At 39.6% G+C, this 27,616-nt stretch overlaps 1 protein-coding gene across 3 annotated transcripts in view; it reads right to left on the bottom strand.

The window, feature by feature from the left end:
- INO80 (INO80 complex ATPase subunit) overlaps positions 1-27,616 on the bottom strand; it is a 136,729-nt gene that overhangs the window by 94,645 nt on the left and 14,468 nt on the right. For all 3 annotated transcript variants that reach the window (XM_024134383.3, XM_028495459.2, XM_024134386.3), the window contains exons 2-7: positions 11,886-12,071; positions 11,461-11,630; positions 11,302-11,369; positions 9,041-9,211; positions 6,728-6,848; positions 5,426-5,640 (exon numbers count right to left, since the gene is read on the bottom strand). In XM_024134383.3, the coding sequence (XP_023990151.1) occupies positions 5,426-5,640; positions 6,728-6,848; positions 9,041-9,211; positions 11,302-11,369; positions 11,461-11,630; positions 11,886-12,028 (888 nt within the window). In that variant the 5' untranslated portion in view covers positions 12,029-12,071. The remainder of the gene's footprint in view (positions 1-5,425; positions 5,641-6,727; positions 6,849-9,040; positions 9,212-11,301; positions 11,370-11,460; positions 11,631-11,885; positions 12,072-27,616) is intronic.

The raw sequence follows: 27,616 nt of genomic DNA, 5'->3' as shown, positions 1-27,616 counted from the left end.
GCTTATATAACCATAGTGCAACTATTAAGAAAGGAAATTAACTGCCCTCTAGAGCCCATGAGCCACAACTACTGAAGCCCACACACCATAACTACTGAAGCCCATGTGCCTAGAGCCCATGCTCTGCCACAACAGAATCTACCGCAATGAGAAGCCCACACACTGCAACAAAGAGTAGCCCCCGCTCACCACAACTAAAGAAAGCCCATGTAGCAATGAAGAGCCAACGCAGCCAAAAATAAATAAATTAATTAATTAAAGTTCCCTTTAAAAAATAATAAATAAAAAGTGATGCTTCTCGACACTTACAAATTAAAAAAAAAAAAAAAGCAAGGAAATTAACACCAGTAAAGTATTAACCAAATTATATATAGGTCTTATTTGAATGTCAACCACTTTTCCACTAATATCCTTTCACTGTTCCAGGATCCTACACAGGATCTCACAATGCGTTCATTTAGTTGTTCTTCTCCTTAATCTCTTCCTGTACGTAACATTTCCTCAATCCTTCTCTTTCATGTCCTTGACACTTTTGAAAAGCACCAATCAGTTATTCTGTGAAGTGTCCCAAAATGTGTGGTTTTCTGGTGCTTCCTCATGATGGGAATGACATCATTTACTATGGCAAGAATACCAGAGAAATGATGTTTTGATGATGTGCTCCTCTCAGTGCATCACATCAAGGAGTTCATGATATCAAAATTTATATTACTAGTGATGTTTACTTTGATCATTTGGTTAAGGTGCACTCTGCCAGTTTTGAAGCTATGCAACTTCTGTTTCTCCTCTAACTTTTGCCCTCTAATTTTAGCGTTCATAAATGGATGTAGTCTGCAACAATTATTACTGTGGTGTTTGCATAAGGATAATTTTATTTCCTTCTTTCCTTCTATACTTACTAACTGGAATTCCTACTGAAAGGAAGAGTTGTTCCTTCTACACTTTGTCTATTCAAGTATTTACTTATAACAGTATGGACTGACAAATATTTCCTTTATTCTATGGGTCAAAATCCAGTATTATTCTTATTTATTTTGTTTCTCAAATTATTCTAACTTTGGCCATGAGGCACTCCTTCAGGTTGGCTCCTGAGTTCTTTTGACAAGCCCCACCTCCCCCCGATCTTTCTTCAGAACTTCTTTACTTTCTGGCACCACTTAAAAATGTTTTTCATTTTGTCTTTGGCTGCGCTGCACGGCTTGCGGCATCTTAGTTCCCTGACCAGGGATTGAACCTGGGCCCTGGCAGTGAAAGCACCAAGTCCTAACCACTGGACCGCCAGAAAATTCCCTAAGGTTCATTTTGTATTTTCCCTGCTGAGTTCTGGAATAAGGTACTTCTTCAAGGAGCCTTGGTTCCTCTTATTAGAGAATAAAAGTTGTTTAGAAATCAAGACCCAGGGACTTCCCTTGTGGGCACAGTGGTTAAAAATCTGCCTGCCAATGCAGGGGACATGGGTTCGATCCCTGGTCTGGGAAGATCCCACATGCCACAGAGCAACTAAACCCGTGTGCCACAACTACTGAAGCCCAAGCACCTAGAGCCCGTGCTCCGTGACAAGAGAAGCCACTGCAATAAGCCCGCGCACCGCAATGAAGAGTAACCCCCGCTCTCCGCAACTAGAGAAAGCCCGCTCGCAGCAACGAAGATGCAACACAACCAAAAATAAATAAATAAGTAAGTAAGAAATCAAGATCTGGTTGCTAGGTATCTTCGCTGTTTCTGGGGTGTCACTGCTTCTAGGCCCTCTCAGCAAACAGAACCAGAAAAAATATACATATGCATGTTAATTCATGCATACACACCCAAGTATATTTCAGTTATCTATCTGTATGTGTGTATATATATATATATATATATGAAACCATGAATTTATACTGATAGCTCTGATCCCAGTCAAACTTCATGGGCTTCATTTTAGCTTTCCCCTTTTCCTTACTTATAACTTCTTTCTCCAGCAGTGAGAAACTGGCTCATCTACAATATATTTACTTATTTGTTCAATCCTAGTATACACATAAAGTAGTTTCCAAATTGCTAACCTATTCATTCCCCTATGAGAAACACTTTTACTATGTCAATCATGGCATTTACGCATAGTTCCATCAGTCTTTAGCCTTACATATCGCCAATCAAAATAATGTTCTCCTCAGTTACTTAGATGAGTTCTTTCTTCCCCACTCCCTGCAACTTGATCATATTACTCATTTCTAATACAGTTAAGTTCATTTGTTCCTACTTTTATTCCATTTTGACCACACATCCCCCCAACCTCCCTCTCCACCCACATCCTGGTTGGTTTAATATTGGAGGTATATCAGAAATCTGTGAAACATTACTATGGTTCTAAAAGTCAGCTTTATACAAAATATACTCAAAGACTCCTTCCTCCTCATCCTTGCTACCCTGTTCCCATTCCCTCCTTTCGACCCGTTTCCCACTTGCCCTCTATAAGGAATCAATCACTTTAATTTCTGGTTCATCCTTCTTGAATTTCTTTTGAACGAATGAGCGGATATTTGTGTATTTTCTTGTATTCCCTTTATTCTTACATGAAGGGTATACTTACTTTTTTGCGTTTTGCCTCTTTCACTTAACTGTATGTCCTCGAAATTACTTCATATCAGTTCAGGGAGGTCTTCCTAATTCTTTATTTTTAACAGCAGTAAAATAATCCACTGGATAGATCTACCATCGTTTAATTCAAGCCCCATATATGAACATTTAGATTGTTTCTGTTATTTTGCAATTACACATAATGCTACAATGAATAACCTTGTTTACATGTATTTTTGTATCGTTGCTTTAGCTTTAAGGTAGATTCCTAGAACTGGTAGTGCTGATTTTAAAGGTAAGTGCAGCTGTAGATTGCTAGGTGTTGCCAACTTTCCCCACAACACAGTCCTAATTTGTATTCCTATCAGTAATGTATGAGAGCACCTGCTTCCCCACAGGCTCCTTAACAGAATGTGTTGTCATATTTTTAAATTTTTGCCAGTGTGATAGGTGACAAATGGTGTCTAAGTGTTATTTTAATTTGTATTACCCCAATTATGAGAGACTTTGAACCTTTTAATGTTTGAGAGCCATTTTTGTATCCTTCTTTGCTAACTGTCTATTCTTGACATTTTCCCATTTGTCTACTGAATCTGTGGTCATTTGTCCCTCCATTTTTTAAAAAAATATTTATTTATTTTGGCTGCACTGGGTCTTAGTTGCAGCATGCAGGATCTTCGTTGTGGCATGTTTAGTTGTGGCATGTGGGGTCTTTAGTTGCGGCATGTGGGATTCTTAGATGCAGCACGTGAACTCTTAGTTGTGGCATGCATGTGGGATCTAGTTCCCCGATCAGGGATCGAACCCGAGTCCCCTGCATTGGGAGCACAGAGTCTTACCCACTGGACCACCAGGGAAGTCCCTGTCCCTCAATTTTTAATAGTTCTTTCCATATTATTAGAGGTAACAGCCCTTTGACTGTAGTATTCAATGTAAATAATGGGGACTTCCCTGGTGGCACAGTGGTTAAGAATACGCCTGCCAATGCAGGGGACATGGGTTCAAGCCCTGGTATGGGAAGATCCCACATGCAGCGGAGCAACTAAGCCTGTGTGCCACAACTACTGAAGCCCACACACCTAGAGCCTGTGCTCCGCAAAATGAGAAGCCCGCACACCACAACAAAGAGTAGCCCCCGCACGTCGCAACTAGAGAAAGCCCGCATGCAGCAGCAAAGACCCAACAAAGCCAAAAATAAATTTTAAAAATAAAAAATTTTTAAAAATAAAAAAACAATATCTCCCAGTTTGTCAGTTGTCTTTTGTCATGCAAAAATTTATTTTTATGTGGCCAAATTTAAGAGTATTCTCTTTCATTACCTCTGGATGTTGAATCATAGTTAGAAACTCTTTTCCTACACAAACATTAGGTAGAAATGCAGGGCTTCCCTGGTGGCGCAGTGGTTAAGAATCCGACTGCCAGTGCAGAGGACACGGGTTCGTGCCCCGGTCCGGGAAGATCCCACATGCCACGGAGCGGCTAGGCCCGTGAGCCACAACTACTGAGGCTGCGCGTCTGGAGCCTGTGCTCCGCAACGGGAGAGGCCGCGACAGTGAGAGGCCCGCGCACCGCGATGTAGATTGGCCCCCGCTTGCCGCAACTGGAGAAAGCCCATGCACAGAAACAAAGACCCAACACAGCCAAAAATAAATAAATAAATTTATTTAAAAAAAAAAAAAGAAAGAAATGCAGTCATTTTATTCTAATATTTGTATGATTTCTTTTTTTTTACACTGAGATGCCAAATCCATTTGGAGTATATGTGTGAGATACAGACCTAATTTTATCTTTTTCAAAATGGCTATCTAGTTGTCCCAACACCATTTATTAAAGGTACTACTGGTCTATCTGCCCATTCATGTGTCAGTACCACACTGTTCTAATTGTAGAGATTTTATAGTATGTTTTAATGTTTGGGAAGGCTTTTTTTTACTGTTTCCGTAGCAATTTTCGCATATTGACTTTTTCCAGATTGAGTTTAGAATCATCTTCTCTAAATTCATAAAATATCCTGTTCATATGTCTATTAAGATTGCACTCAATTTATAATGAAGCAATTAACTGGGTAAAATGCAAACCACCGGTGAATCTAAGTAAAGAATATAAGGGGACTTCCTTGGTGGTCCAGTGGTTAAGAACTGGTCTTGCAAAGCAGGGGACGCTGGTACAATCCCTGGTCGGGGAACTAAGATACCACATGCCTCGGGGCAACTAAGCCCACACGCCACGACTAGAGAGCCCGCGTGAAGCAACTACAGAGCCCATGCACTCTGGAGGCCACACGCCACAACTAGAGAGAAGCCTGCACACCACAACAAAGATCCCGCATGCTGCAACTAAGACCCGACACAGCCATAAATAAATAAACAAATAGGGTATACGGACATTATTCCTGCAACTTTTAAGTTTGAAATTAGTATATCAAAACATTCAAGCAAATTAAAAGAGCAAAATGAATGCTTATACATGTTTTTCCTAAATCATTCACATTTTCTTCTAATACCTGTGATTATTCAGTAACATCCAAATGTTTATAAAGTCTACGAAACACATGGCCATCATTTTATTTTAATTTCCTGCATTATGGCCTATCAATTTGCTGTCAAATCTCTATTTCTTTAGGTAAGAAAACTGCATTCCTCAAAGAGGTTTCCCTCCATTTTTTTGGCCAAGGAGCATAACGCAACAATTATCTCATGTATTTTGATCAAATTCTAGAAAATCAGTTAACTGAAGAGAGTACTATTCAGGATTTTCCTAATTCCAAAAGATTAGTTTTCTTTCTGAACCGTGTGAAGGTATCTACCTCTCACAGCTTCTCTTTGGAGGGCAGGCAGAGAAAACATTCTATCTGGAGGCACTCACTTACCTTTGGTAGTTCCTTTTTTACAATGCTGAGCCATACTTTCCTGCGACGGGCATTGAGCTGCTCAATGGATAAGTGCTTCTTCTTGGTGCCAGGAGGAGGTGCATCATGAGAGAACTTGGCAAAGACTTTGGTCTGGTGGTGGTGGCGACGAGGGGATTCTTCAGAGGAAAGTTCTTCATCTCTTCGCCTTTTTTTCTTCACTTTTTTCAACTTAGCTGCAAAGGAAACAGACTCTCAGAAGGTTGCATTTCTTCCCTTCCACAGGAGAAAGTCACAAAACAACCTCATCACTTTAAGAAAAATCAAGATTCTTTCCTCATTCCACTGAAACTGGCAATGTTTTTCCTTTTATCTATTCAGGTCCATGAATATTCCAAGAAGAAGCTAACACTACCTCAAAAAAGACCACTGGATACTCCCTCTGTTTACATGAAAGAGAAATAGAAGAGAACCTAAGAACTGTATTTCTTTTGAACCCAACAATAGGAAGGAGGCTTATGAAGTATCATGAGCTCAAGTCATGATCAGAGGAAGGAAACTTTTCTATTTGGTAGCAATGTAAGGTGACTAAAGAAAAATAACAGAGAAAGAAAAAAAATGCATTAACTGATATGACACTAAGACCTGTGGAAAGAAAACTGCACATGAAACAAAAATCTAGTTTGAGAGGGAGGGTGGAAGGATGAGAAAATACTGAGATAAACAAGGAGGATGTGGAAGAAATAAGGGAAGAAGGCTGAAAAGAGTGTTTCTGAACAGAGTTCATGCCTTTAGGGGAATAAAATCTGCCTAGTACAGATAGTCTAAAACTTTCCTTTCCTATTTCCTTCCTGATTTCCAGCTGCTTGGAACTCAGGGAGGAAAAGACATTTCCTGGCAAACATGCAAACAAGCACTACAGAAGATCATCAGGAGGTGTCTATTTTAAATCACTACATACAGCAACAATTATAACTTATTCCAAATACATCAGGTGACTCTTCATACTTCCCTGTGTATAACTAACTTCTTTCTGTCCCAGAACATTTTCAATATTTGGAGAGTATGTAGAAGGAAAAAAAGGAATAACCTAATTGGCTTAAATCTCTGGCAAAGAATCTATAGTTCTCATGTCTTCATAATTCTAGAAAAGATCATAAACCAAGTACAAAATAAATTTAATACTATTTACAACTAGTACTTGGATAAGGGAGACTAGGGTTTTTCAGATAAAGCAAATTTCTACTACATGGATTATGTTCAAAGCCCAAACGTACCTGGAACTAAGAATGAGTAAAGGTAGAGGCAGGTCAATATGCTCACCTTTAAGTTTCTTTTCTTCCTTGAATTTCTTTTTTTTGGGTCCAAGAAGGTGCCGTTGCTGCTCATAGAAAGGGTCATATGTGGAGAGCAGGCCTGCACTGTAGTATTGGTATTGCTGCAACTGAAGCAGGCAAAGACAGTGACGTTTAGAAGGGCCTGTCTTTCCTACAGCACAGCCTTCAAATTATCTTTACTAAAGAAAGCTGATCCAGAGAAAAACCATAGTTCCTACATACAGTATTCTTCCCAAAAAGAGACCAATAAACGTTTAATACATCGAAGTGAATTATTTCCTTAACTTCAGAACAAAATGGGTTCATTGGCTATGCACATGGAAAGTTGTTGAAAATAACTTAAAAAAACAAATTAAAAAAAACCCTTCATGATTCTGATTCTCCACCAGAATATTTACTTTGTCCTGACACATATTTGTCATTGCAGAAAGGTCTCCTCTTCAATTCATCAACAAGAAATAAACCATACTTCTACTACCAATAAGTCCCCAGATTTACTAAGGTTTCTAATCCCTGTTTTCCCAGCTCTTAGTCTTATATTTAGTTTGAATAGTCCCCAGCCATCACAATTCTTCAATCTTTGAAGTCTTCTCTCTTCATTTCCCACTAAGAGTCTGACAATATTATACATAGTGTCTTTGTTACCATAATTCTAACATATGAATAATCTATTTTTTTTCTGTCCAGAGAGTACTTAATCTTTTCAAACATTTCATTCAAATTGATCTCCAAAGCTCAAATTTTGTCTGACCTATTACTAACGGGTAAATATGAAGATAAATAAAATTAGGTAGTCCACTGCAGAATCTCTTTCCTGAATTACAGGCAAATGAGTTGTTCAAAGACTGAAACTAGGATAGAAGAGTGACATGGAGAACTATTACAAGGTCTTCTGTTAAAGCATTCACACAGCTGTAAACTTAAAATCTGTGGACTTTCCCACATGTGTCTTTTACTTCAATTTTAAAAAGACCAAGTATTTTAAGCAACAACTAACTGCCTTAGCACTGTACTTTAAAAAGGAACTCCTTGTCTAAGTCAAAAGTCATATATCTTCATACATCTTACTATTTATTACTTCTACAGGTTTATAACTTTTACCATATTATTCAAAGCTTTCTGAACTGACTTTGGACCTTAACTAATTGCTGGAAAGTTTTAGGTCTTCAAATATTCTATTGCTCATTATGTACAAAGTGCTACACTCCTGACAAAAATCAGAAGGCGTTTGTAACAGCATTCAAATAGTTGCCACATAAAACTATCATCAATCTAATGTTAGTATGTGAAGAAAGGGAGTTTTTCCAAGATAGGAACACTTCCAAAGAACAACTGTATTAAAAAGCAACCACAAGAATTTTAAATGGTGCAGCTGCTTTGGAAAACAGCCTGACAGTTCCCCCAAAGGGTAAGCATAGTGTTATCATATGACCCAGCAATTCTTTTCCTTGGTATATACCCAAGAGAAATAAAAATACATGTCCACACCGAAAATCTGCACACAAATCTTCAGGGCAGCATTATTCATAAAAGCCAAAAAGTGAAACAAGTCACTATTCATAGCTACAATCCATAAAACCCAAAAAGTAGAAGCAATCCAATTAGTTCATCAAATGATGCATGGATAAATAAAATGCACTATGTCCATACAATGGAATATTATTTGGTAATAAAAAGAAATGAGGTACTAATACGTGCTACAACATGAATGAACCCTGAAAACCTTATGCTAAGTGAGAGCTGGACACATGTTACTCCATTTGTATGAAGTGTCTAGAATAGGCACATTTATAGAGACAAATGGTGGACTGATGGCTGTCTGGGGCTGAGGGGAATGAAGAGAATGAGGGGGGGAGTTCCCTGCTGGCCTAGTGGTTAGGATTCCAGATGTTCACTGGTGTGGCCCAGGTTCAATCCCTGGTAGGGGAACTGAGATCCTGCAGGCCACACAGCAAAAAATTTAAAAATGTAAAAAATTTAAAAAAATTAAAAAAAAAAAAAAAAAGAAAGAAAGAGAATGAGGGGCAAGAGCTAAGGGAAATGAGATTTCTTTATGGGGTGAGAAAATGTTCTGAAATTAGAAAGTGATGATAGTTACAAACTCTATGAATATACTAAGACCAACTGAACTGTGCACATTAAAAGGATGAATTTTTTTGGTATATGAAGTATATTTCAATTATCAGAACAACCACAACCACCATCTAAATATAAAGTTAAAATGATGTATTTTCAATTAATATAAACCAGAGGGTAAATACCCAGCATGAAAATCTGAGATTTCTCCTGAAACCCTTACCTCCTTGTCTTTACTATACTTATTCTGGTGAAGTTTCTTATATTTGTGCAGTCGCAACATATTATGAAGTTCTTCTCTGCTGAGATTGAGTTCTTCTTCTTCTTCTTCTTCTTCATCATTGTCTTCACTCTGAGAACCTGCCTCACTGGATTCATCACTTAGCAGAATGCTCTGAAAAAGGGAGGAAATGGAAATGGAACCTCTGATATGAAGCAATTCCTTTTATAATCCAAGGGTTTTTTCCAGATCCCAAAACAATGACAAAAACAGCTGGAGGATAGTCATTCCAGTTTCCCTTATACTATTCTTTACCAATTCATCTAAAAAACAAAAAGATACCAATTAAACCTAGTAGTCACGAATGAAAGAGCGCCAAAACATGAGAAATGCTATCAACAGCAACAAGGCTAAATTTCACTTAGTACATATGCTACACGTAAGATAATTTAAATAAATGTCAAATACCAAGGCAAAAAACTAAACAAAACCTAAAAAACTACTATAGGGCATAAAGGTATAATATAGAAAGCAAGCTGTGATGCTTAATAAAGGGGAAACAACCCCAAAATCCATTAACTGATGAATGGATAAACAAAATGTGGTATTATCCAGATAACGAAGAATTATTCAGCCATTAAAATGAAGGAAGTAGTAATGACATGTGCCACAACACGAATGAACCTTGAAAACATTATGCTAAGTAAAAGAATCCATACATAAAAGGCCACATTTTATGTTTCCATTTATATGAAATATCCAGGATAGGCAAATCCACAGGGACAGAAAACAGGTTAGTGGCTCCCAAGTTGGGCTGGGGAAAGTAGAGAAAGGGTGACTGTTAATGAACAGAGTTTCTTTCTGGAGTGTTGAAAATGTTCTGGAATTAGATGGTAATGGCTGTATTAACTTTATGAATTTTAATTATTAAATTATAATTAAATTATTAAATTATAAAATTATACACCTTAAAAGGGTAGATTTTATGGCATGTGAATTACATCTCAATTTTTTAAAATGTGATGGCCAAGCATAAGGTTACTGCATTCCCAAAAGTTTAAAACCTCATTGATGTGAAGCTAATCAGGCCTTTTCCACATGAGCCTTTTCAGACCTTTTCCACATGAGCCTTTTAAAGGGGCTGGTGGGGCTTCCCTGGTGGCGCAGGGGTTGAGAGTCCGCCTGCCGATGCAAGGGACACGGGTCCGTGCCCCAGTCCGGGAAGATCCCACATGCCACGGAGCGGCTAGGCCCGTGAGCCATGGCCGCTGAGCCTGCGCGTCCAGAGCCTGTGCTCTGCAAAGGGAGAGGCCACAACAGTGAGAAGCCCGCGTACCGAGAAAAAAAAAAAAAAAAAAAAGGGGCTGGTGATAAAAATAAAAGACTACCTTTAAATTACTTCGAGCTGTTCATAAGAAAAGTATAAAATAGAGAAAAAATTAGTTTCAATAAAAGAAATGCTAACCTTAATTCTGTCTAGCTAATGACAGTAATCTTGAAAGAGTATATAAATGAGATAGTCACTGCCTTACTTAAAAACACTCCAATTGCTTAGCACTGTAACAAGAATTAAAATATAAATTCCGTAACATAGTGTTACGTGATCAGCTAATAACCTCAGTTTCTACTATCCTCTCATTTACTGTGCTCCAGCTATACCAACCTCCTTTCTTCCCCAAACATACCAAGTTGCTTCCTTTCTCAGGACTTCTGCCATTGTTCCTTCTGATTGAAATGCTTTTATCTTAAACCTTCACCTAGTTCCTTCTGATCATTCAGCAATCAATTGAAATGTTACCTCTTTAAAGAAACTGTATTTATTTATTTTCTTATTTACAGGCTTACTCACTGCCTCCCTACATTAGAATGTAAGCTCCTCAGGGCAGGAACCCTATCTATCTACAACAGTATCTCCCAAGGCAGAATGTGCCAATCAACATCTGTTGAATGAATGAACTACTCAGTGACTAATAAAAAAAAAAGATTAATAATCCTGATTACAAGTCAGTGAGAGCAAGGATCTTATCTGATATATTTCTGTACTCCCTCACTCAGTATAGGGCTTCATTCCCAAAAATGTTTGTTAAGATGAACTTTGTTGAGTCCTCTAGATTTTTCTCTATAATTTCTTGAAAAACCACACCCAGAATAAAAGACTCATGTCTAGGAAAATCTCTGCCAATGTGCCATAATTAGTAACTTATCCTTCTATTTGTAATTTTAGTAGGTTATTTGAATTATAAACATTCTGCCTTATCTCTTACCTTTAGCCACTTTCTGCTTTTCTTCAACTTAGAGAAGTTATATAAATTCCCTTTGTCAGATTTTGTTTCTGTGTAAAGAAACATAAAGAATAAAAAAATGAAAGGACACTTGCCCCAAAAGAACTGATAGTCCAAAGAGGGATCTCATACCATACTGACCTGACTGTAGAACTCCATTCAATGAGTATGTGTTTAACATTCCAGAACTACTTGCTCCAGAAGTCTCACCAAGCAATGAATTTGGAGGTTCTTCCTTAACTTGTATCAAGGGATCCCCAGATTGGGGTAATAAAGGATTATTGTCATCCAGTCCATCTTCACTTTCATCACTATAAATTGAAGAATGGTGAATCCACAATAACAGATGACCCAGCAAAATATTATAATTTATGGTTAGTAGACTGAACACTTTACAGAAGAAATTGATCCTCTGATTAAGCTGACTGTATTTTATTTGAAAGAAAGAAGGAAAAAAAAAATCAAACATCCCAAAACCCATAAGATACTTTAACCATAAAATCTACAGGAATGATGGGAATCAGAAATGTGGTGAAACATTATATTGGGAAGATGGGATACCATACCTAGAAATATTCCTGTTGAAGATGGCTGATGTTTGTCGCAGGAAATGGTCCAACCGGAGGGCCCTCTCCAGGTACTGAAGATAGAGGGGCTTTGCCAGCTCAGTGAAGCCGCCATCGTCCCCGGCACCCAACTCCGAGGCCATAGAACAAATCTGTCTTCATGCACAAGGGTTTCCGACTGCACGGCTGCAGAATGGAGATAAGTAGTGAAAGATGAAATGCTATTCATTTTCCCTTTATTTTGCCTGCTTGCTATCAATGTGAAGAGAAATCAGACCTTCTAGACACAAGAAGAGAATACAGCAGTCTATAGAAAGACCATGATAAAGCTCTTGTTAGGCATTGCCTCCTAATGCAAATGCAGAAGTTAAAAGGATGAGAAAAACACCAAACTAAAGAAATACTGTCACCTGTCACAATGAAAATTCATGATACTTTTTTGAAGCAGTGCCTTAAAATTTATACTCAATTCTCTTTCTTCTTACAATTAATAATTACTCACAACTATCCAAATCTGTACCACAAGTTCACTGTTGTACACCTCATAGAGGAGCACATGTTCTCAGCATCACCCTTCAAAACAGCTGCTCCCTTTTTCACTTTGTATTTACATTCATACATATGTGTGAGGTAGTTCACTTACAAGGGAATAGATATACTGGCAGAGTATTTTACAATCCCTTATAAACATGTCATAAAGTATAAAGATTTAGAGATGATTTAGAAAACTGGAGCAAAGAGAATAAAAGTGAGGGTGAGAAACGTGAGCATTCTCTTTGCTACCTTATGCTGTTAAGGACAATGTTAGACTCAGAACGTCTTCACTAGAGAATCAATCAGTGTAACAACCTTCCCCCCAACTGTCTTTCATGTAACATCTTCTACCTTATAACTGGTTATCTTTAAAGAGTTAAGGGGCTGAGCCAAGATTAAATAATGGAACAACACAGAGCAATTAGCCCACCATCTGACATACAGTGAGTACTCAATAAATAGTAAATTACTTGTAAAAGTTCATAATCTAATAAATTAAGGTATAATCTTTAAAGGAAACCAGAACATCTTTATCTTGAGTTGTCTTCTCTTTTTATTACAGATTTTTAAAATTTCCTAATACAATCTTTCTCCTTAAGAGAATGTTAAAAATTCTCTCCCAATTGAGCCACAGATTCAACATAATCCCTATTAAAATCCTAGTAGGCTTTTCTTTTCCCAGAAATTGACAAGCTGATTATTAAATTTATACGGACACACAAAGGAATTACAATAGTCAAAATAATTTTGAAAAAGTACAGGGCTTACTCACTTATACTTTCTGATTTTAAATATATCCTAAAGCTACAGTCACCAGGACAGTGTGGTACTGGCATAAGGATAACCACATAGACCAATGAAACAGACCTGAAAAATCCAGAAATAAACCCTTACATTTATGGTCAATTAATTTTCAATGAAGGTGCCAAGGCAATTTCAATGGGGGAAAGGACAGTCTTCAACAAATTGCGCTGGACAACTGAATATATAACACATATAAAAGTTGAATTTAGGGGCTTCCCTGGTGGCACAGTGGTTGAGAATCTGCCTGCCAATGCAGGGGATACGGGCTCGAGCCCTGGTCTGGGAGGATCCCACATGCTGCGGAGCAGCATGGCTCACTAGGCCCGTGAGCCACAACTACTGAGGCTGTGCGTCTGGAGCCTGTGCTCCACAACGAAAGGCCGCGATAGTGAGAGGCCCGCACACCACGATGAAGAGCAGCCCCCGCCTGCCACAACTAGAGAAAGCCCTCGCACAGAAATGAAGACCCAACACAGCCATAAATAAATAAATAAATAAATAAAATCTGCACAGCGACCAGTGAAATAGGTCCTTTTCTCACTTAAAAAAAAAAAAGTTGAATTTAAACCATTACCTCATACCATGCACAAAAATTAACTCAAAATGGATCAGAGACCCAGGTGTAAAACCCCCAAACTACAAAACTTCTTCAAGAAAAAAAAAAAAATCCTCATGACTTTAGATATGTATTTATAAAGAACTCTTACAACTCAGTAAGAAGATAACTCAACTAAAAAATGGGCAAAAGGGGGCTTCCCTGGTGGCGCAGTGGTTGAGAGTCCGTCTGCCGACGCAGGAGACGCGGGTTCGTGCCCCGGTCCGGGAAGATCCCACATGCCGCGGAGCGGCTGGGCCCGTGAGCCGTGGCCGCTGAGCCTGCGCGTCCAGAGCCTGTGCTCCGCGACGGCAGAGGCCACAGCAGTGAGAGGCCTGCGTACCGCAAAAAAAAAAAGGGCAAAAGACTCTGAACAGACATTTTACCAAAGAAGATATATGAATGGTCTAACAGGCACACGGAGACGCTCAACATCAAAAATTGCAAATTAAAATTACAGAGGGATACCACTTTATACCCACTAGAACAGCTACAGTAAAAAAGACAATAACAATTGTTGGGGAAGATATGGAACTGAAAACCTCATACATTGCTGGTGAAAATGTAAAATATTATAGCCACTATAGAAAAGTTTGGCAGTTGCTTCAAAATTTGAATATAGTTACCATATGACCTAGCACTTCCTCTCCTAGTTATCTATTCAAGAGAAATAAAAACACATGTCCACCACTCAAAGCCTTTTATGTGAATGTTCACAGCAATATTATTCATAATAGTCAAAAAGTGAAATAATCTAAATGTCCATCAAATGGTGAATGGATAAATAAAATATGGCATGTCTGGAAAACGGAATACTATTCAGCAATAAAAAGGAATAAACAATTGATACATGCAATAACATGAATGAACCTCAAAATTTTATGTTAAGTAAAAGAAGCCAGACACAAAAGACCACATACTGTAGAATTCCATTTATATGAAATACACAGAAAAGGAAATCTAAAGAGACAAAAAGTAGATCAGTGGTTCACTGGGGGTACAAAGGGGGAGTGACTACCAATGGATACTAGAGATCTTTTTTAGGGGAGGCAGAAATGTAAAGCCACATTGTGGTGATGTTTGCACAATTTTGTAATTTTGCTAAAAATCACTGAATTATACATTTAAATGAGGTGAATTTCATGGTATATAAAACATCAATCTTGGGAACAGTTAAAGAAAAAAGAAGGTTAAAAAATACTTTAGGGCTTCCCTGGTGGTGCAGTGGTTGAGAATTCGCCTGCCAATGCAGGGGATATGGGTTCAAGCCCTGGTCCGAGAAGAACCCACATGCAGCTCCATGAGCCACAACTACTGAGCCTGCATGCACTCTAGAGCCCGTGAGCCACAGCTACTGAAGCCTGCGCACCTAGAGCCCGTGCTCCGCAACAAGAGAGGCCACTGCAATGAGAAGTCCACACACTGCAAGGAAGAGTAGCCCCTGCTCGCCGCAACTAAAAAGAAAGCCCGTGTGCAGCCATTAAGACCCAACACAGCCAAAACTAACTAAATTTTTAAAAAATACTTTAAATACTTTTTATAAAAGTCTTTATAAAAGACTTTTTAATAAAAGTCTTTTATAAAGGACTTCAATAAATTCTACTTTTCAAAATGAGACCTAACAGGTACCCATTCCAGAAGATTTCAAAGAAACTTGGTTTTAAAAATAAAGCAAAACTATCTTAGAGAATACATATAATTCATCTTCATACACATACATACAAATTAAAGCATACAAAATTGCTGCTTGGAAGACCTAAATAGACATTTCTCCAAAGAAGGCATACAGATGGCCAACAGGAACACGAAAAGATGCTCAACAATGCTAATTATCAGAGAAATACAAATCAAAACTACAGTGAGGTATCACCTCATACCCATCAGAATGGCCATCATCAAAAAGTCTACAAATAATAAATGCTGGAGAGGGTGTGGAGAAAAGGGAACCCTCCTACACTGTTGGATGGAGGTTCCTTAAAAAACTAAAAATAAAGTTACCATATGATCCAGCAATCCCACTCTTGGGCATATATCCAGAAAAGACAAAAACTCTAATTCGAAAAGATACATGTACCCCAATGTTCATAGTAGCACTATTTATAATAGCCAAGACATGGAAGCAACAGATGAATGGATAAAGAAGATGTAGTATACATAAACAATGGAATATTATTCAGCCAGAAAAAGAGTGAAATATTGCTATTTGCAGCAATGGATGGACCTAGAGATTATCATACTAGTGAAGTCAAATAGAGAAAGACAAATATTATATGCCATCACTTACACATGGAATCTAAAAAATAATACAAATGAACTTATTTACAAAACAAACAGACTCACAGACATAGAAAACAAACTTATGGTTACCAAAGGGGAAAGGGACATAGAAAACAAACTTATGGTTACCAAAGGGGAAAGGGGAGAGGGGGATAAGTTTGGAATATGGGATTAACAGATACACACCACTATATTAAAATAGATAAACAACAAGGATTTAGTGAGTGTGTGTGTGTGTGTGTGTGTGTGTGTGTGTGTGTATGTGTAACTGAACCACTATTCTGTATACCTGAAACTAACACAATATTGTAAATCATCTATAGTTCAATTAAAAAAAAGAAAAAAATTGTTGCTTGGCACCCTCCTAAGATTTTATTACAAAATAACTGATATTATGCTCGGGTGTCCCTGCTGGTGCAGTGGTTAGGAATCCGCCTGCCAATGCAGGGGACACGGGTTCAAGCCCTAGTGTGGGAAGATCCCACATGCCGTGGAGCAACTAAGCCCGTGTGCCACTAGTGAACCTGTGCTCTAGAGCCCACAAGCCGCAACTACTGATCCTGCATGCCACAACTACTGAAGGTCGTGCGCCTAGAGTCCGTGCTCCACAACAAGAGAAGCCACCGCAATGAGAAGCTCACGTGCTGCAACGAAGAGTAGCCCCCGCTTGCCGCAACTAGAGGAAGCCCGCGTGCAACAACAAAGACCCAGTGCAACCAAAAATAAAAATAATAATAATAAAATAAATAAATTTATTTTTAAAAAATTGATATTATGCTCAACTTAATTTAGTTGATAATAAAAATGGTCTTAATTAAGGCGGTATGAAGGTATGACTACAAAGAAATACTGGGTGATTCAAAAGGAACTACTTTTTAAAATAATTCCTCAGTATCTGGGCTGCATAATAACATGAAGTCAAAACCAATTTGTCCAGGAAAGATCAGAGTTACTTGTATGGTCTTACAATGCTCAATGTGCCCCCTGTGACACCAAGTACACACCAATCCTATAGTCTGATTCTCCCAGAATCACCTTTGTAGCATATCACCATTGATAGTTGAAATAGCAACCATGAAATAGCACTTTCTTATTTCCACAAGGCTAAAGGAGGAGGTGCATGAAGTTCGTGACATATCTCCACAAGAAGAAGTCTTATGATGATATCTGCAGAGTCAAGGAATATTTTTAAAGTGTTTGATTAGATTTTTACTGTCGTAAAATATACATAACATAAAATTTACCATTTTAATCATTTGTAAGTAGAAAATTCAGTGGCATTAAGTACATTCACATGTACTCACACACCCAGACTACTGCTTCCTAATGTGGCTTCCCACCTCCAGGTACCTCTCCCTCTGATCCATCTTTGCAGCTACTTCCAGATCAGTATTCCCAAAACATCACTCTGATTATGTAGTTATCCCACAATACCTTTCCAAAATCCAATGAAGTCTAAATTCCTCAACCTGAGATTCAAAGACCTTTATCATCTGGCTTCAAGCTACTTTTCCAATTTTACTATTTCCCTATACTCGACACAAATTAAGAATACCTTGAAAATGTCTCTTAACTTCCTCTCAGATCCATCCCAATATTCACGTGAAGAGCTCTTTAAAACTCATCCAACCACAGGCTCTTACTGCCATTTCAAAGGATTAATACATGATGTTAGAGCAGTTCACCATTGATTGGCCTGGTCCATACCCTAAACTCTGGCTCTTTAATCCTGATTATCCTGCAACTGGACTATGATCACCCTTTAGGTCCCCTGACTAAGCTTGATATCCATGGTAAAGTGTCTGCCTTCAAATCATACTCACATGTATCAGACTTACCTACCTGTATCCATATATGGTCTTGGACTGAACTGCTCTGCACTCTCTAATTACTGCTATGCCTTTATGGATGCTGTCTTGCCCTTATCCTATGAATAACGTCTCTGTAAGAAAAGTCTCACCAAGCTGAAACAAAATCCTTCAAAGACAAAATGAGATACACTGTTCCAGGAAACACTTTTAGATTATTCTTAGCTAAGACAATTCTCTTCTTTGAACATCTGTATGGTCATTTATGGAAAGCATGGCACTTATATGATCTTACAGTCTATCAACTGTATACATGCACACCTTAGCTCCTTTACTAAACAAACTTACTAAACTATTTGGGCAAAGAGTCGCTATCTCATGAATCTATTTGGTTCTGATATTTACAAATGACCATATTAATTTGCTTTTCAAAGCACACTCTTAAATGTCAAGGCTACAAAACTCTAGTTCTAATGTTACTTTCTGTATAAAGACAATCTGTAGTCAATGACCATAGGTCTCTACTCATATCCTGGACACATGATTTGGGGACAAAAGTTTAAATAAGACAAATCAAAAGATAACAAAAGTCGGGTAACTTAAGCAGAATGTGTTCAATCATTCATCATCCATCCTTGTTGAACAAGAATAGGAGAACGCATGAACTGAGTATCTTTCAGGGAATCCTCCTTAAAATTTGTCTCTCAGGCAAGCCTAGATAAATTTGGGGAGGTGAGAGATCAAGGTGTTACTTCTAGATAAGAACCTGAAGGACACCTGCATCAACTGCTAATTCTTAGCTGAGGACAGAATTTCCATCTTCCTCCAAATGAAAAGTCTAACAAAGATACCTACTTGGAGGGAAAGCCATCCTATCTCTGAATAGAGATGAGCTAAAAGGCACTGTTCAAATGGTAGCCTAGTCTAAGAAACTGTTTTTAGTTTGGATTTTAATTTTTTTTTAATCTTTTTTTCCTAACAGCAATGGTTAAGAACATGATATATCATGACCACCAATAAAATACCCAGTCACAATTATGACCACTAAGTATTTGTCCTAAGACCTACACATTTAGACTTTCCAAACTTAACTCTATTTTCACTTCTGATTTCTCTTTATAAATGCTATAAATGCTACCCCAAATTGGTTTCATACCAATCACTTAGAGAAGCATTTCCCAAAGTTTGCTTCTCTGAATACGACCTCAAGATATTAACAAATGACCATGAATATTAAAAATATTAATGCATTGAAGTCAGACTTAAGATTCTTTAGTCTTCAATATGCTAATGTGCTCTTAGTCTCTCTCCAAGAGGAATTCTCAACTTAATTGACCATTCTACAGCAAAATACTCATTGAAATATCTCAGAGAAGACCAGATTGAGAATCACTGAATTAGTCAGATATCTAAAGAGAGTTCAATCATAACTGCCTTTAAGAAGTAATTCCTGGCTTCCCTGGTGGCGCAGTGGTTAAGAATCCGTCTACCAATGCAGGGGACACGGGTTCGAGCCCTGGTCCAGGATGATCCCACATGGCGCGGAGCAACTAAACCCGTGTGCCACAACTACTGAGCCTGCGCGCCACAACTACTGAGCCCATGTGCCACAACTACTGAGCCTGCACTCTAGAGCACGTGCTCCGCAACAGGAGAAGCCACCGCAATAAGAAGCCCGCGCACCGCAAGGAAGAGTAGCCCCCGCTCTCCGCAACTAGAGAAAGCCGGCGCACAGCAACAAAGACCCAGTGCAGCCAAAAATAAAATAAATTAAATAAAAATAAATTTTTTTAAAAAAGTAATTCCTAAATTTATCAATACTAGCACAGAAAAGGCTGAGTAAAGGTACAGCTCTTGTGAGAACAACTATAGCTTTAAAGCATTTAAAGGACTAAAGACAGCCTGTAGCAGTTTATAGGCTGTAGCTCACATAAAAGGCCAAGTATTAAGGTAACAAAATAACTGGCTTTCCCACCTGCACTCACCCATAACTCAGGCAATCTGTAACCCAAACCTATTATGACTGTGATTTACTGAATCAGAGCCACAGGCTACACTGATAATTTGCAGAGCTATGGCACAAATAGCAGGATCAGGCCAAATAAAAAAACTCCATAATATTTTAAAAGACAGAAATAAGACCAAAAAAAGAATGGAGATGCTATTTTCACATGAATATTAAAGCAACATTTCACTCATTCAGCTATTCAATTGCTGAACTCTAAGTGTAGTGTAGAAAAAGATATTTCCTTCAGAGAATTTAGTCTTACAGGGAATTTAAGGCTCAAACGTAAATAACCACAATAAAAAGCACACATGGGAAGTCACTTAAGAGATGTACAGATAAAGTGCCATGGGAGTTCAGAAAAAAGTATTACTCATGAGTGTCAGACTATGTTTAATGTTAAGTGAGAAATTTGCATTATTTACAAACACCTACAACTCTGAATGAGGAAACATCAGGTTAGGATATGGATCCTTCTGTATGATCAAATGAACAGAAAACGAGAAGTGTGATGAATACAATCATCTAAAATTTAATGCTTCCAACTCCCCACAAAGAAAAGCCCATGCCTAATGGCTCTACCGGTGAATTTTACCGAACATTTAAAGTAGAATTAATACCAATCCTTCGCAAACTCTTCCAAATAACAGAAAAGAAAATTCTATGACACCAGCATTACCTTGATTTCAAAACCAGGCAAAGACATCAAGAGAAAATTAGTTAGCCCTCCATATCCACAGATGCAGAGCCCACAGATATGGAGAGCTGACTCTACCATTTTATATAAAGGACTTGAGCTTCCACAAATTTTGGTATCTGCAGGGGGTCCTGGAACCAATTCCCCATGGATACCGACGGATGACTATACAGACTAATATCCCTTTTAATACAGACACAAAAATCCTCAACAAAATACAGGTGACCCTTGAACAACATGGGGGTTTGGGGCACTGACCCTCCTTGCAGTTGAAAATCCACATATAACTTTACAGTCAGCCCTCCATATGTGCAGTTCCATAACTAAGGTTCCATATCCACAGTTCTGCATTCATGGATTCAACCAACCATAGATGGTGCAGTAAGCAGTTATTGAAAAACAATCCACATATAAGTAGACCCATGCAATTCAAACCCACATTGTTCAAGGGTCAACTGTATTATATGCTGAAAGCAGCAGCATATAAAAGGAATAATACACCATTACTAAGGTAGAATTTATCCTAGGAATGCAAGGTTGGTGTAATATCTGCAAATCAGTCAATGTGCTATACTGCATTAAAGCATAAAACCCACTTGATCATCTCAACAGAAACAGAAAAATGATTTGACAAAATTCAACACCATTCCAAAATAAAAACACTCAACAAACCAGGAACAGAAGGGAACTCCCTTGGGACTTCCCTGGTGGTCTAGTGGTTAAGACTCCGCCCTTTCACTGCAGGGGGCACAGGTCTGATCCCTGGTTGGGGAACTAAGATCCCACATGCCACACGGTGCGGCCAAAAAATAAAATTAAAAAAAAAAAAAAAGAAGAGAACTCCCTCAACCTGATAAAGGACATTTATGAAAAACTCATGGCTAACATCAGACCTAATAGTGAAAGATAGAATGCTATACCCCTTAAGATCAGAAACAAGACATGATTGTCTGCTTTCACAACCTCTATTAAAAACTGACTGAAAATTCTAGCCAGGGCAATTAGGAAAAGGAAGGAAGGGAGGGAGGGAGGGAGTGCAGGCACCCAGATTGGAAAGAAAGAGGTATGGGCTTCCCTGGTGGCGCAGTGGTTGAGAATCCGCCTGCCAATGCAGGGGACACAGGTTCGTGCCCCGGTCCGGGAAGATCCCACATGCCGCAGAGCGGCTGGGCCCGTGAGCCATGGCCACTGAGCCTGTGCATCCGGAGCCTGTGCTCTACAACGGGAGAGGCCACAACAGTGAGACGCCCGCATACCACACACACACACACACACACACACACACACACACACACACACACAAAGAGGTAAAACTATCTCTATTTACAGATGACATGATCTTGTACACAGACAGATAATCCTAAGGAATGCACTAAAAAAAATGATTAGAACTAATAAATAAGCTCAGTAATCTTGTAGGATACAATACTAATATACAAAAATCAATTATATTTCTATATACTAGTAATGAACAATCTGAAAATGAAATTAAGAAAATAATGCCATTTACAATATCATCAAAAAGAACAAAATACTTAACCAAAGAACTACAAGACACTGTTGAAATTTAAATGAAGACATCCCATGGGTCACGGATCAAATGATTTAACATTTTTAACATGTCAAAAATATACAGATCAAATGTAATTCCCATCAAAATATCAAAATCCAAGCTGCCTTTTTTGCAGAAATAGACAAGCTGATTCTAAAACTCAGGGAGAGACTTCCCTGGTGGCGCAGTGGTTGGGAATCCGCCTGCCAGTGCAGGGGACACAAGTTCGAGCCCTGGTCTGGGAAGACCCCACATGCTGTGGAGCAGCTAAGCCCGTGCACCACAACTGCTGAGCTTGCACTCTGGAGCCCACAAGGCACAACTACTGAGCCTGAGAGCCACAACTACTGAAGCCTGCGCGCCTGGAGCCCGTGCTCCGCAACAGGAGAAGCCACCACGATGAGAAGCCGCGCACCGCAGCGAGGAGTGGCCCCCGCTTGCTGCAACTAAAGGAGGCCCACACGCAGCAACAACGACCCAATGCAGTCAAAAATAAATAATTTTTTTTTTTTTTTTTTTTTTTTTTTTTTTTTTTGCGGTACGTGGGCCTCTCACTGTTGTGGCCTCTCCGGTTGCGGAGCACAGGCTCCGGACGCGCAGGTTCAGCAGCCATGGCTCACGGGCCTAGCCGCTCCGCGGCATGTGGGATCTTCCCGGACCGGGGCACGAACCCGTGTCCCCTGCATCAGCAGGCGGACTCTCAACCACTGCGCCACCAGGGAAACCCTAAAAAAATAAATTTTTAAAAAATAAAATAAAATTCAGGGAATTGCCTGGTGGTCCAGTGGTTAAGACTCAGCACTTTCACTGCTGTGACCTGGTTTCTATCCCTGGTCAGGGAGCTAAGATCCTGCAAGCCATGGCATGGCCAAAAGAATAAATAAAAATAAAATAACATTCATACGGAAATGCAAGGAAACTAGGACAGCCAAAACAATCTTGAAAATGACAGAGTTGGAGGATTCATACTTCTGATTTCAAAACTTACTACACGAGGCTTTCCTGGTGGCGCAGTGGTTAAGAACCCGCCTGCCAATGCAGGGGACACAGGTTCGAGTCCTGGTCCAGTAAGATCCCACATGCCGTGGAGCAGCTAAGCCCATGCACCACAACTACTGAGCCTGCGCTCTAGAGCCCACATGCCACAACTACTGAAGCCCACGCGCCTAGAGCCCGTGCTCCGCAACGAGAAGCTGCCGCAATGAGAAGCCCGCGCGCCTCAACGAAGAATAGTCCCCGCTCACCGCAACTACAGAAAGCCTGCGCACAGCAACGAAGATCCAACACAGCCAAAAATAAATAAAAATAAATAAATTTTTTAAAACGAGAGAAAGAAACAGGTGGAGACAGAACTCACTTAAAAAAAAAACAACTACACAGCTGTAGTAGTTATTAAGATGTGTGGTGCTGATGTAAGGCTAGAAATATAAATCAGTCGAACAATTGACAGTCCAGAAATAAACCCTTACATTTATAGTCAACTGATGTCCCACAAGGGTGTCAAGATAATCCAATGGGGAAAGAACATCCCTTTCAACAAATGGTGCCATGACAACTGTACAGTAACGTGCAAAAGAATGGAGTTGGAACTCTTCCTTACACTACACACAAAAATTAACTCAAAAGAGATCACAGACCTAAATTTAAGAGCAAAAACTATAAAACTCTTAGGAGAAAACTTAAGGGTAAATCTTCATGACCTTGGATGAGGTAATGGCTTCTTAGATATATACCAATAGCAAAATCAACAAACAGAAAACCAGATAAACTGGACTTAATATCTTTAGTGCTGTAAATGATACTATCAAGAAATTGAAAACTCACAAATAGGAGGAAATATTTGCAAATCATATATCTGATAAGGGACTGATACCCAGAATATATTTTTAAAAGCTCTTAAAACACAATAACAAAAAGACAAGTAACCCAATTTAAAAATGGGCAAAGGGGACTTCCCTAGCAGTCCAGTGGTTAAGACTCCGCACTTCTACTGCAGAGGACGCGGGTTCAATCCCTGGTCAGGAAACTAAGATCCCACGTGCCACATGGTGCAGCCAAAAATTTATTTTTAAGAAATTAATTAATTAAGAATGGGCAAAGGATGTGAATAGATATTTCTCCCAAGGGGCTATTTCAATGGCTAATAGCACATGAAAAGATGATTTAACATCAGTAGCCATCAGGGAAACACAAATCAAAACCACAATAAAGGGCTTCCCTGGTGGTGCAGTGGTTAAGAATCCGCGTGCCAATGTAGGGGACATGGGTTCGAGCCCTGGTCCGGGAAGATCCCACATGCCACGGAGCAACTAAGCCCGTGTGCCACAACTACTGAGCCGGCGCTCTAGAGCCTGCAAGCCACAACTACTGAGCCCATGGGCCACAACTACTGAAGCCTGCGTGCGTAGAGCCCACGCTACACAACAAGAGAAGCCATGACAATGAGAAGCCTGCGCACCACAACGAAGACTAGTCCCCACTCACCGCAACTACAGAAAGCCCATGCACAGCAACAAAGACCCAACACAGCCATAAATAAATAAATAAATAAATAAATTTATATTTAAAAACACAATAAAACCCACTAGAATGAATATAATAGAAAAGATAGATAGTAACAAGGGTTGACAAGGATGTAGAGAAATTGGAACACTCATACATTGCTAGCGGGACTGTAAAATGGTGCAGCCATGTGGGAAAAGTCTGACAGTTTCTCAAAAGGTTAAACATATGTTAACCTTTGACCGAGCAAATCCACTTCTAGGTATACCCAAGAGAAATGAAAACATAGGTCCACAAAAAAACTTAGACATGAATCTTCATAGTAATATTCACAATAGCCAAAAAGATGGAAACAACACAAATGTCCACGAACTGATGAATGGATAAATAACATGTGGTATATCCATACAATGGAATATTATTTGTCAATAGAAAGAGATGGAATACTAACAGATGCTATAACATAGATGAACCTTGAAAATATTATGCTAAATAAACAAGCCAGTAAACAAAGGTCTCATACTATATGGTTACATTTATGAACTATCCAGAAAAGCAGCTCCATAGAAACAAAAAAATGATCAGTGGTTGTGTGGGACAGAGGGTTGGGACAGGGGTAAGTGGGGAACGGGGTGTGAAAGCTAATAAGCAGGAGCTTCTTTGGGGGCTGATGAAAATATTCTAAACTGACACTGAGATTAACTGTTGCAACTCTGTGAACATATTAAAACCAATGAATATACTAAAACCAATGAATATACTAAAACTATATACATTTTATTTTTTTTGTTTGGTTTTGTTGTTTGCGGTACGCGGGCCTCTCACCGTTGTGGCCTCTCCCGTCGCAGAGAACAGGCTCCGGACGCGTAGGCTCAGCGGCCATGGCTCACGGGCCCAGCCGCTCCGCGGCATGAGGGATCCTCCCGGACCGGGGCACGAACCCGTGACCCCTGCTTCAGCAGGCGGACTCTCAACCACTGCGCCACCAAGGAAGCCCTGTCATATACATTTTAAATGGTGAATTTTATCAACTGGGAATTATATCTCAATAAACATGTTAAACTGTGTCATTTCTGCACAGAAAAAAAAAATACAGTTAAAAAGTAAATGACAGGGGCTTCCTTGGTGGCGCAGTGGTTGAGAGTCCACCTGCCGATGCAGGGGTCACGGGTTCGTGCCCCGGACCGGGAGGATCCCGCATGCCGCGGAGCGGCTGGACCCGTGAGCCATGGCCGCTGGGCCTGCGCGTCCGGAGCCTGTGCTCCGCGACGGGAGAGGCCACAATGGTGAGAGGCCCGCATACCTCAAAAAAATTTTTTAAAAAGTAAATGATAAATTGTGAAAAATATTTGCAACACTTTACAAATTTAAATCTCATATAGAGAGTTCTTACAAAATTCTAACAGTAGCATAATACCTCCAACACATAGAACCCATCCAATAATTTTCTGTTTAAAAAGATTGTTACTATTATTATCCCACTTACAGATAAGGAACCAAAGGCTTACACATGTTAAGTAACTTGCTCAAGGTCATACCACTTAATACGGAATGTGGATTTGAATCCAGACAATCTGACTCCTGAGTCCTCACCTGTAACGGCTATAAGACTAGAAATTTATTATATAAAGGGAATCATACTGCATGTATACTTTTGTGTCTGGATTCTTTCTCTTTTAGCATGTTTTTGAGATTCATCCATGTCACTACATATAGTTCACTCCTTTTTGTTGCTGAATCAGATTCCATTACAAGAATGAATATAACCACAATTTGTTTATCTATTCTCCTGTTGATGGATATCTGGGTTTTCGTTTCTCTTTGGGTAAATTCCTAGCAATGGAACTGCTAGGTCATAGGTAGGTATATGTTTACCCTTTTAAGAAACCACCAAGCAATTTTCCAAAGTGGTTCTCCTATTTTACACTCCCACCAACGAGCAAGAATTCTAGTTGCTTCCCATCTTTGTCAACACTTGATATTATCTCACCGTGGTTTTCATTTGTACATCCCTGATGACTGATGAAGTTGAGCACCGTTTCACGTGCTTAATGGCCATTTGTATAAATTCCCTTGTGAAATGTCTGTTAAAATTTTTTGACCACATTTGAGAAAATTTTAGTCTTCTTATAACTGAGTTATAGAAGTCCTTGATGTATCATAGATATAATTATTTTGTCAGATATATATATTACTATTACATCCTTCATGTACATTCTCCCCTAATTCACCTATAGATTTCTCAATCAACTCCCAGAAGGGTTTTTGAAGAAACTAACAAGCTCCGTCTAAAATTTATATGGGGACTTCCTTGGTGGCACAGTGGTTGGGACTCCATGCTCCCAATGCAGGGGGCCCGGGTTCAATCCCTGGTCAGGGAACTAGATCCCACATGCATGCCGCAACTAAGAGGTCTCATGCCACAACTAAGGAGCCCGTGAGCCACAACTAAGGAGCCCGTGAGCCACAACTAAGGAGCCTGCCTGCTGCAACTAAGTTCCGGTGCAACCAAATAAATAAATAAATACTTTTTTAAAGTAAAATAGGGCTTTCCTGGTGGCGCAGTGGTTGAGAGTCCACCTGCTGATGCACGGGACGCAGGTTCGTGCCCCGGTCTGGGAGGATCCCACATGCCACGGAGCGGCTGGGCCCGTGGGCCGTGGCGGGCTTCCCTGGTGGCGCAGTGGTTAAGAATCCACCTGCCAACACAGAGGACATGGGTTTGAGGCCTGGCCCAGGAAGATCCCACATGCTGCAGAGCAACTAAGCCTGTGCACCACAACTACTGAGCCTGCGCTCTAGAGCCCGCAAGCCACAACTACTGAGCCCGAGCCCGTGCTCCGCAACAAGAGAAGACACCGCAATGAGAAGCCCGCGTACCGCAATGAAGAGTAGCCCCCACTCACCGCAACTAGAGAAAGCCCATGCACAGCAACGAAGACCCAACACAGCCAAAA

Source organism: Physeter macrocephalus, chromosome 11 (assembly GCF_002837175.3).
Source record: "Physeter macrocephalus isolate SW-GA chromosome 11, ASM283717v5, whole genome shotgun sequence".
Lineage (NCBI taxonomy): Eukaryota > Metazoa > Chordata > Mammalia > Artiodactyla > Physeteridae > Physeter > Physeter macrocephalus.
Note: the sequence above shows the minus strand (reverse complement) of the source record. Positions and strands in the feature narration are given on the sequence as shown.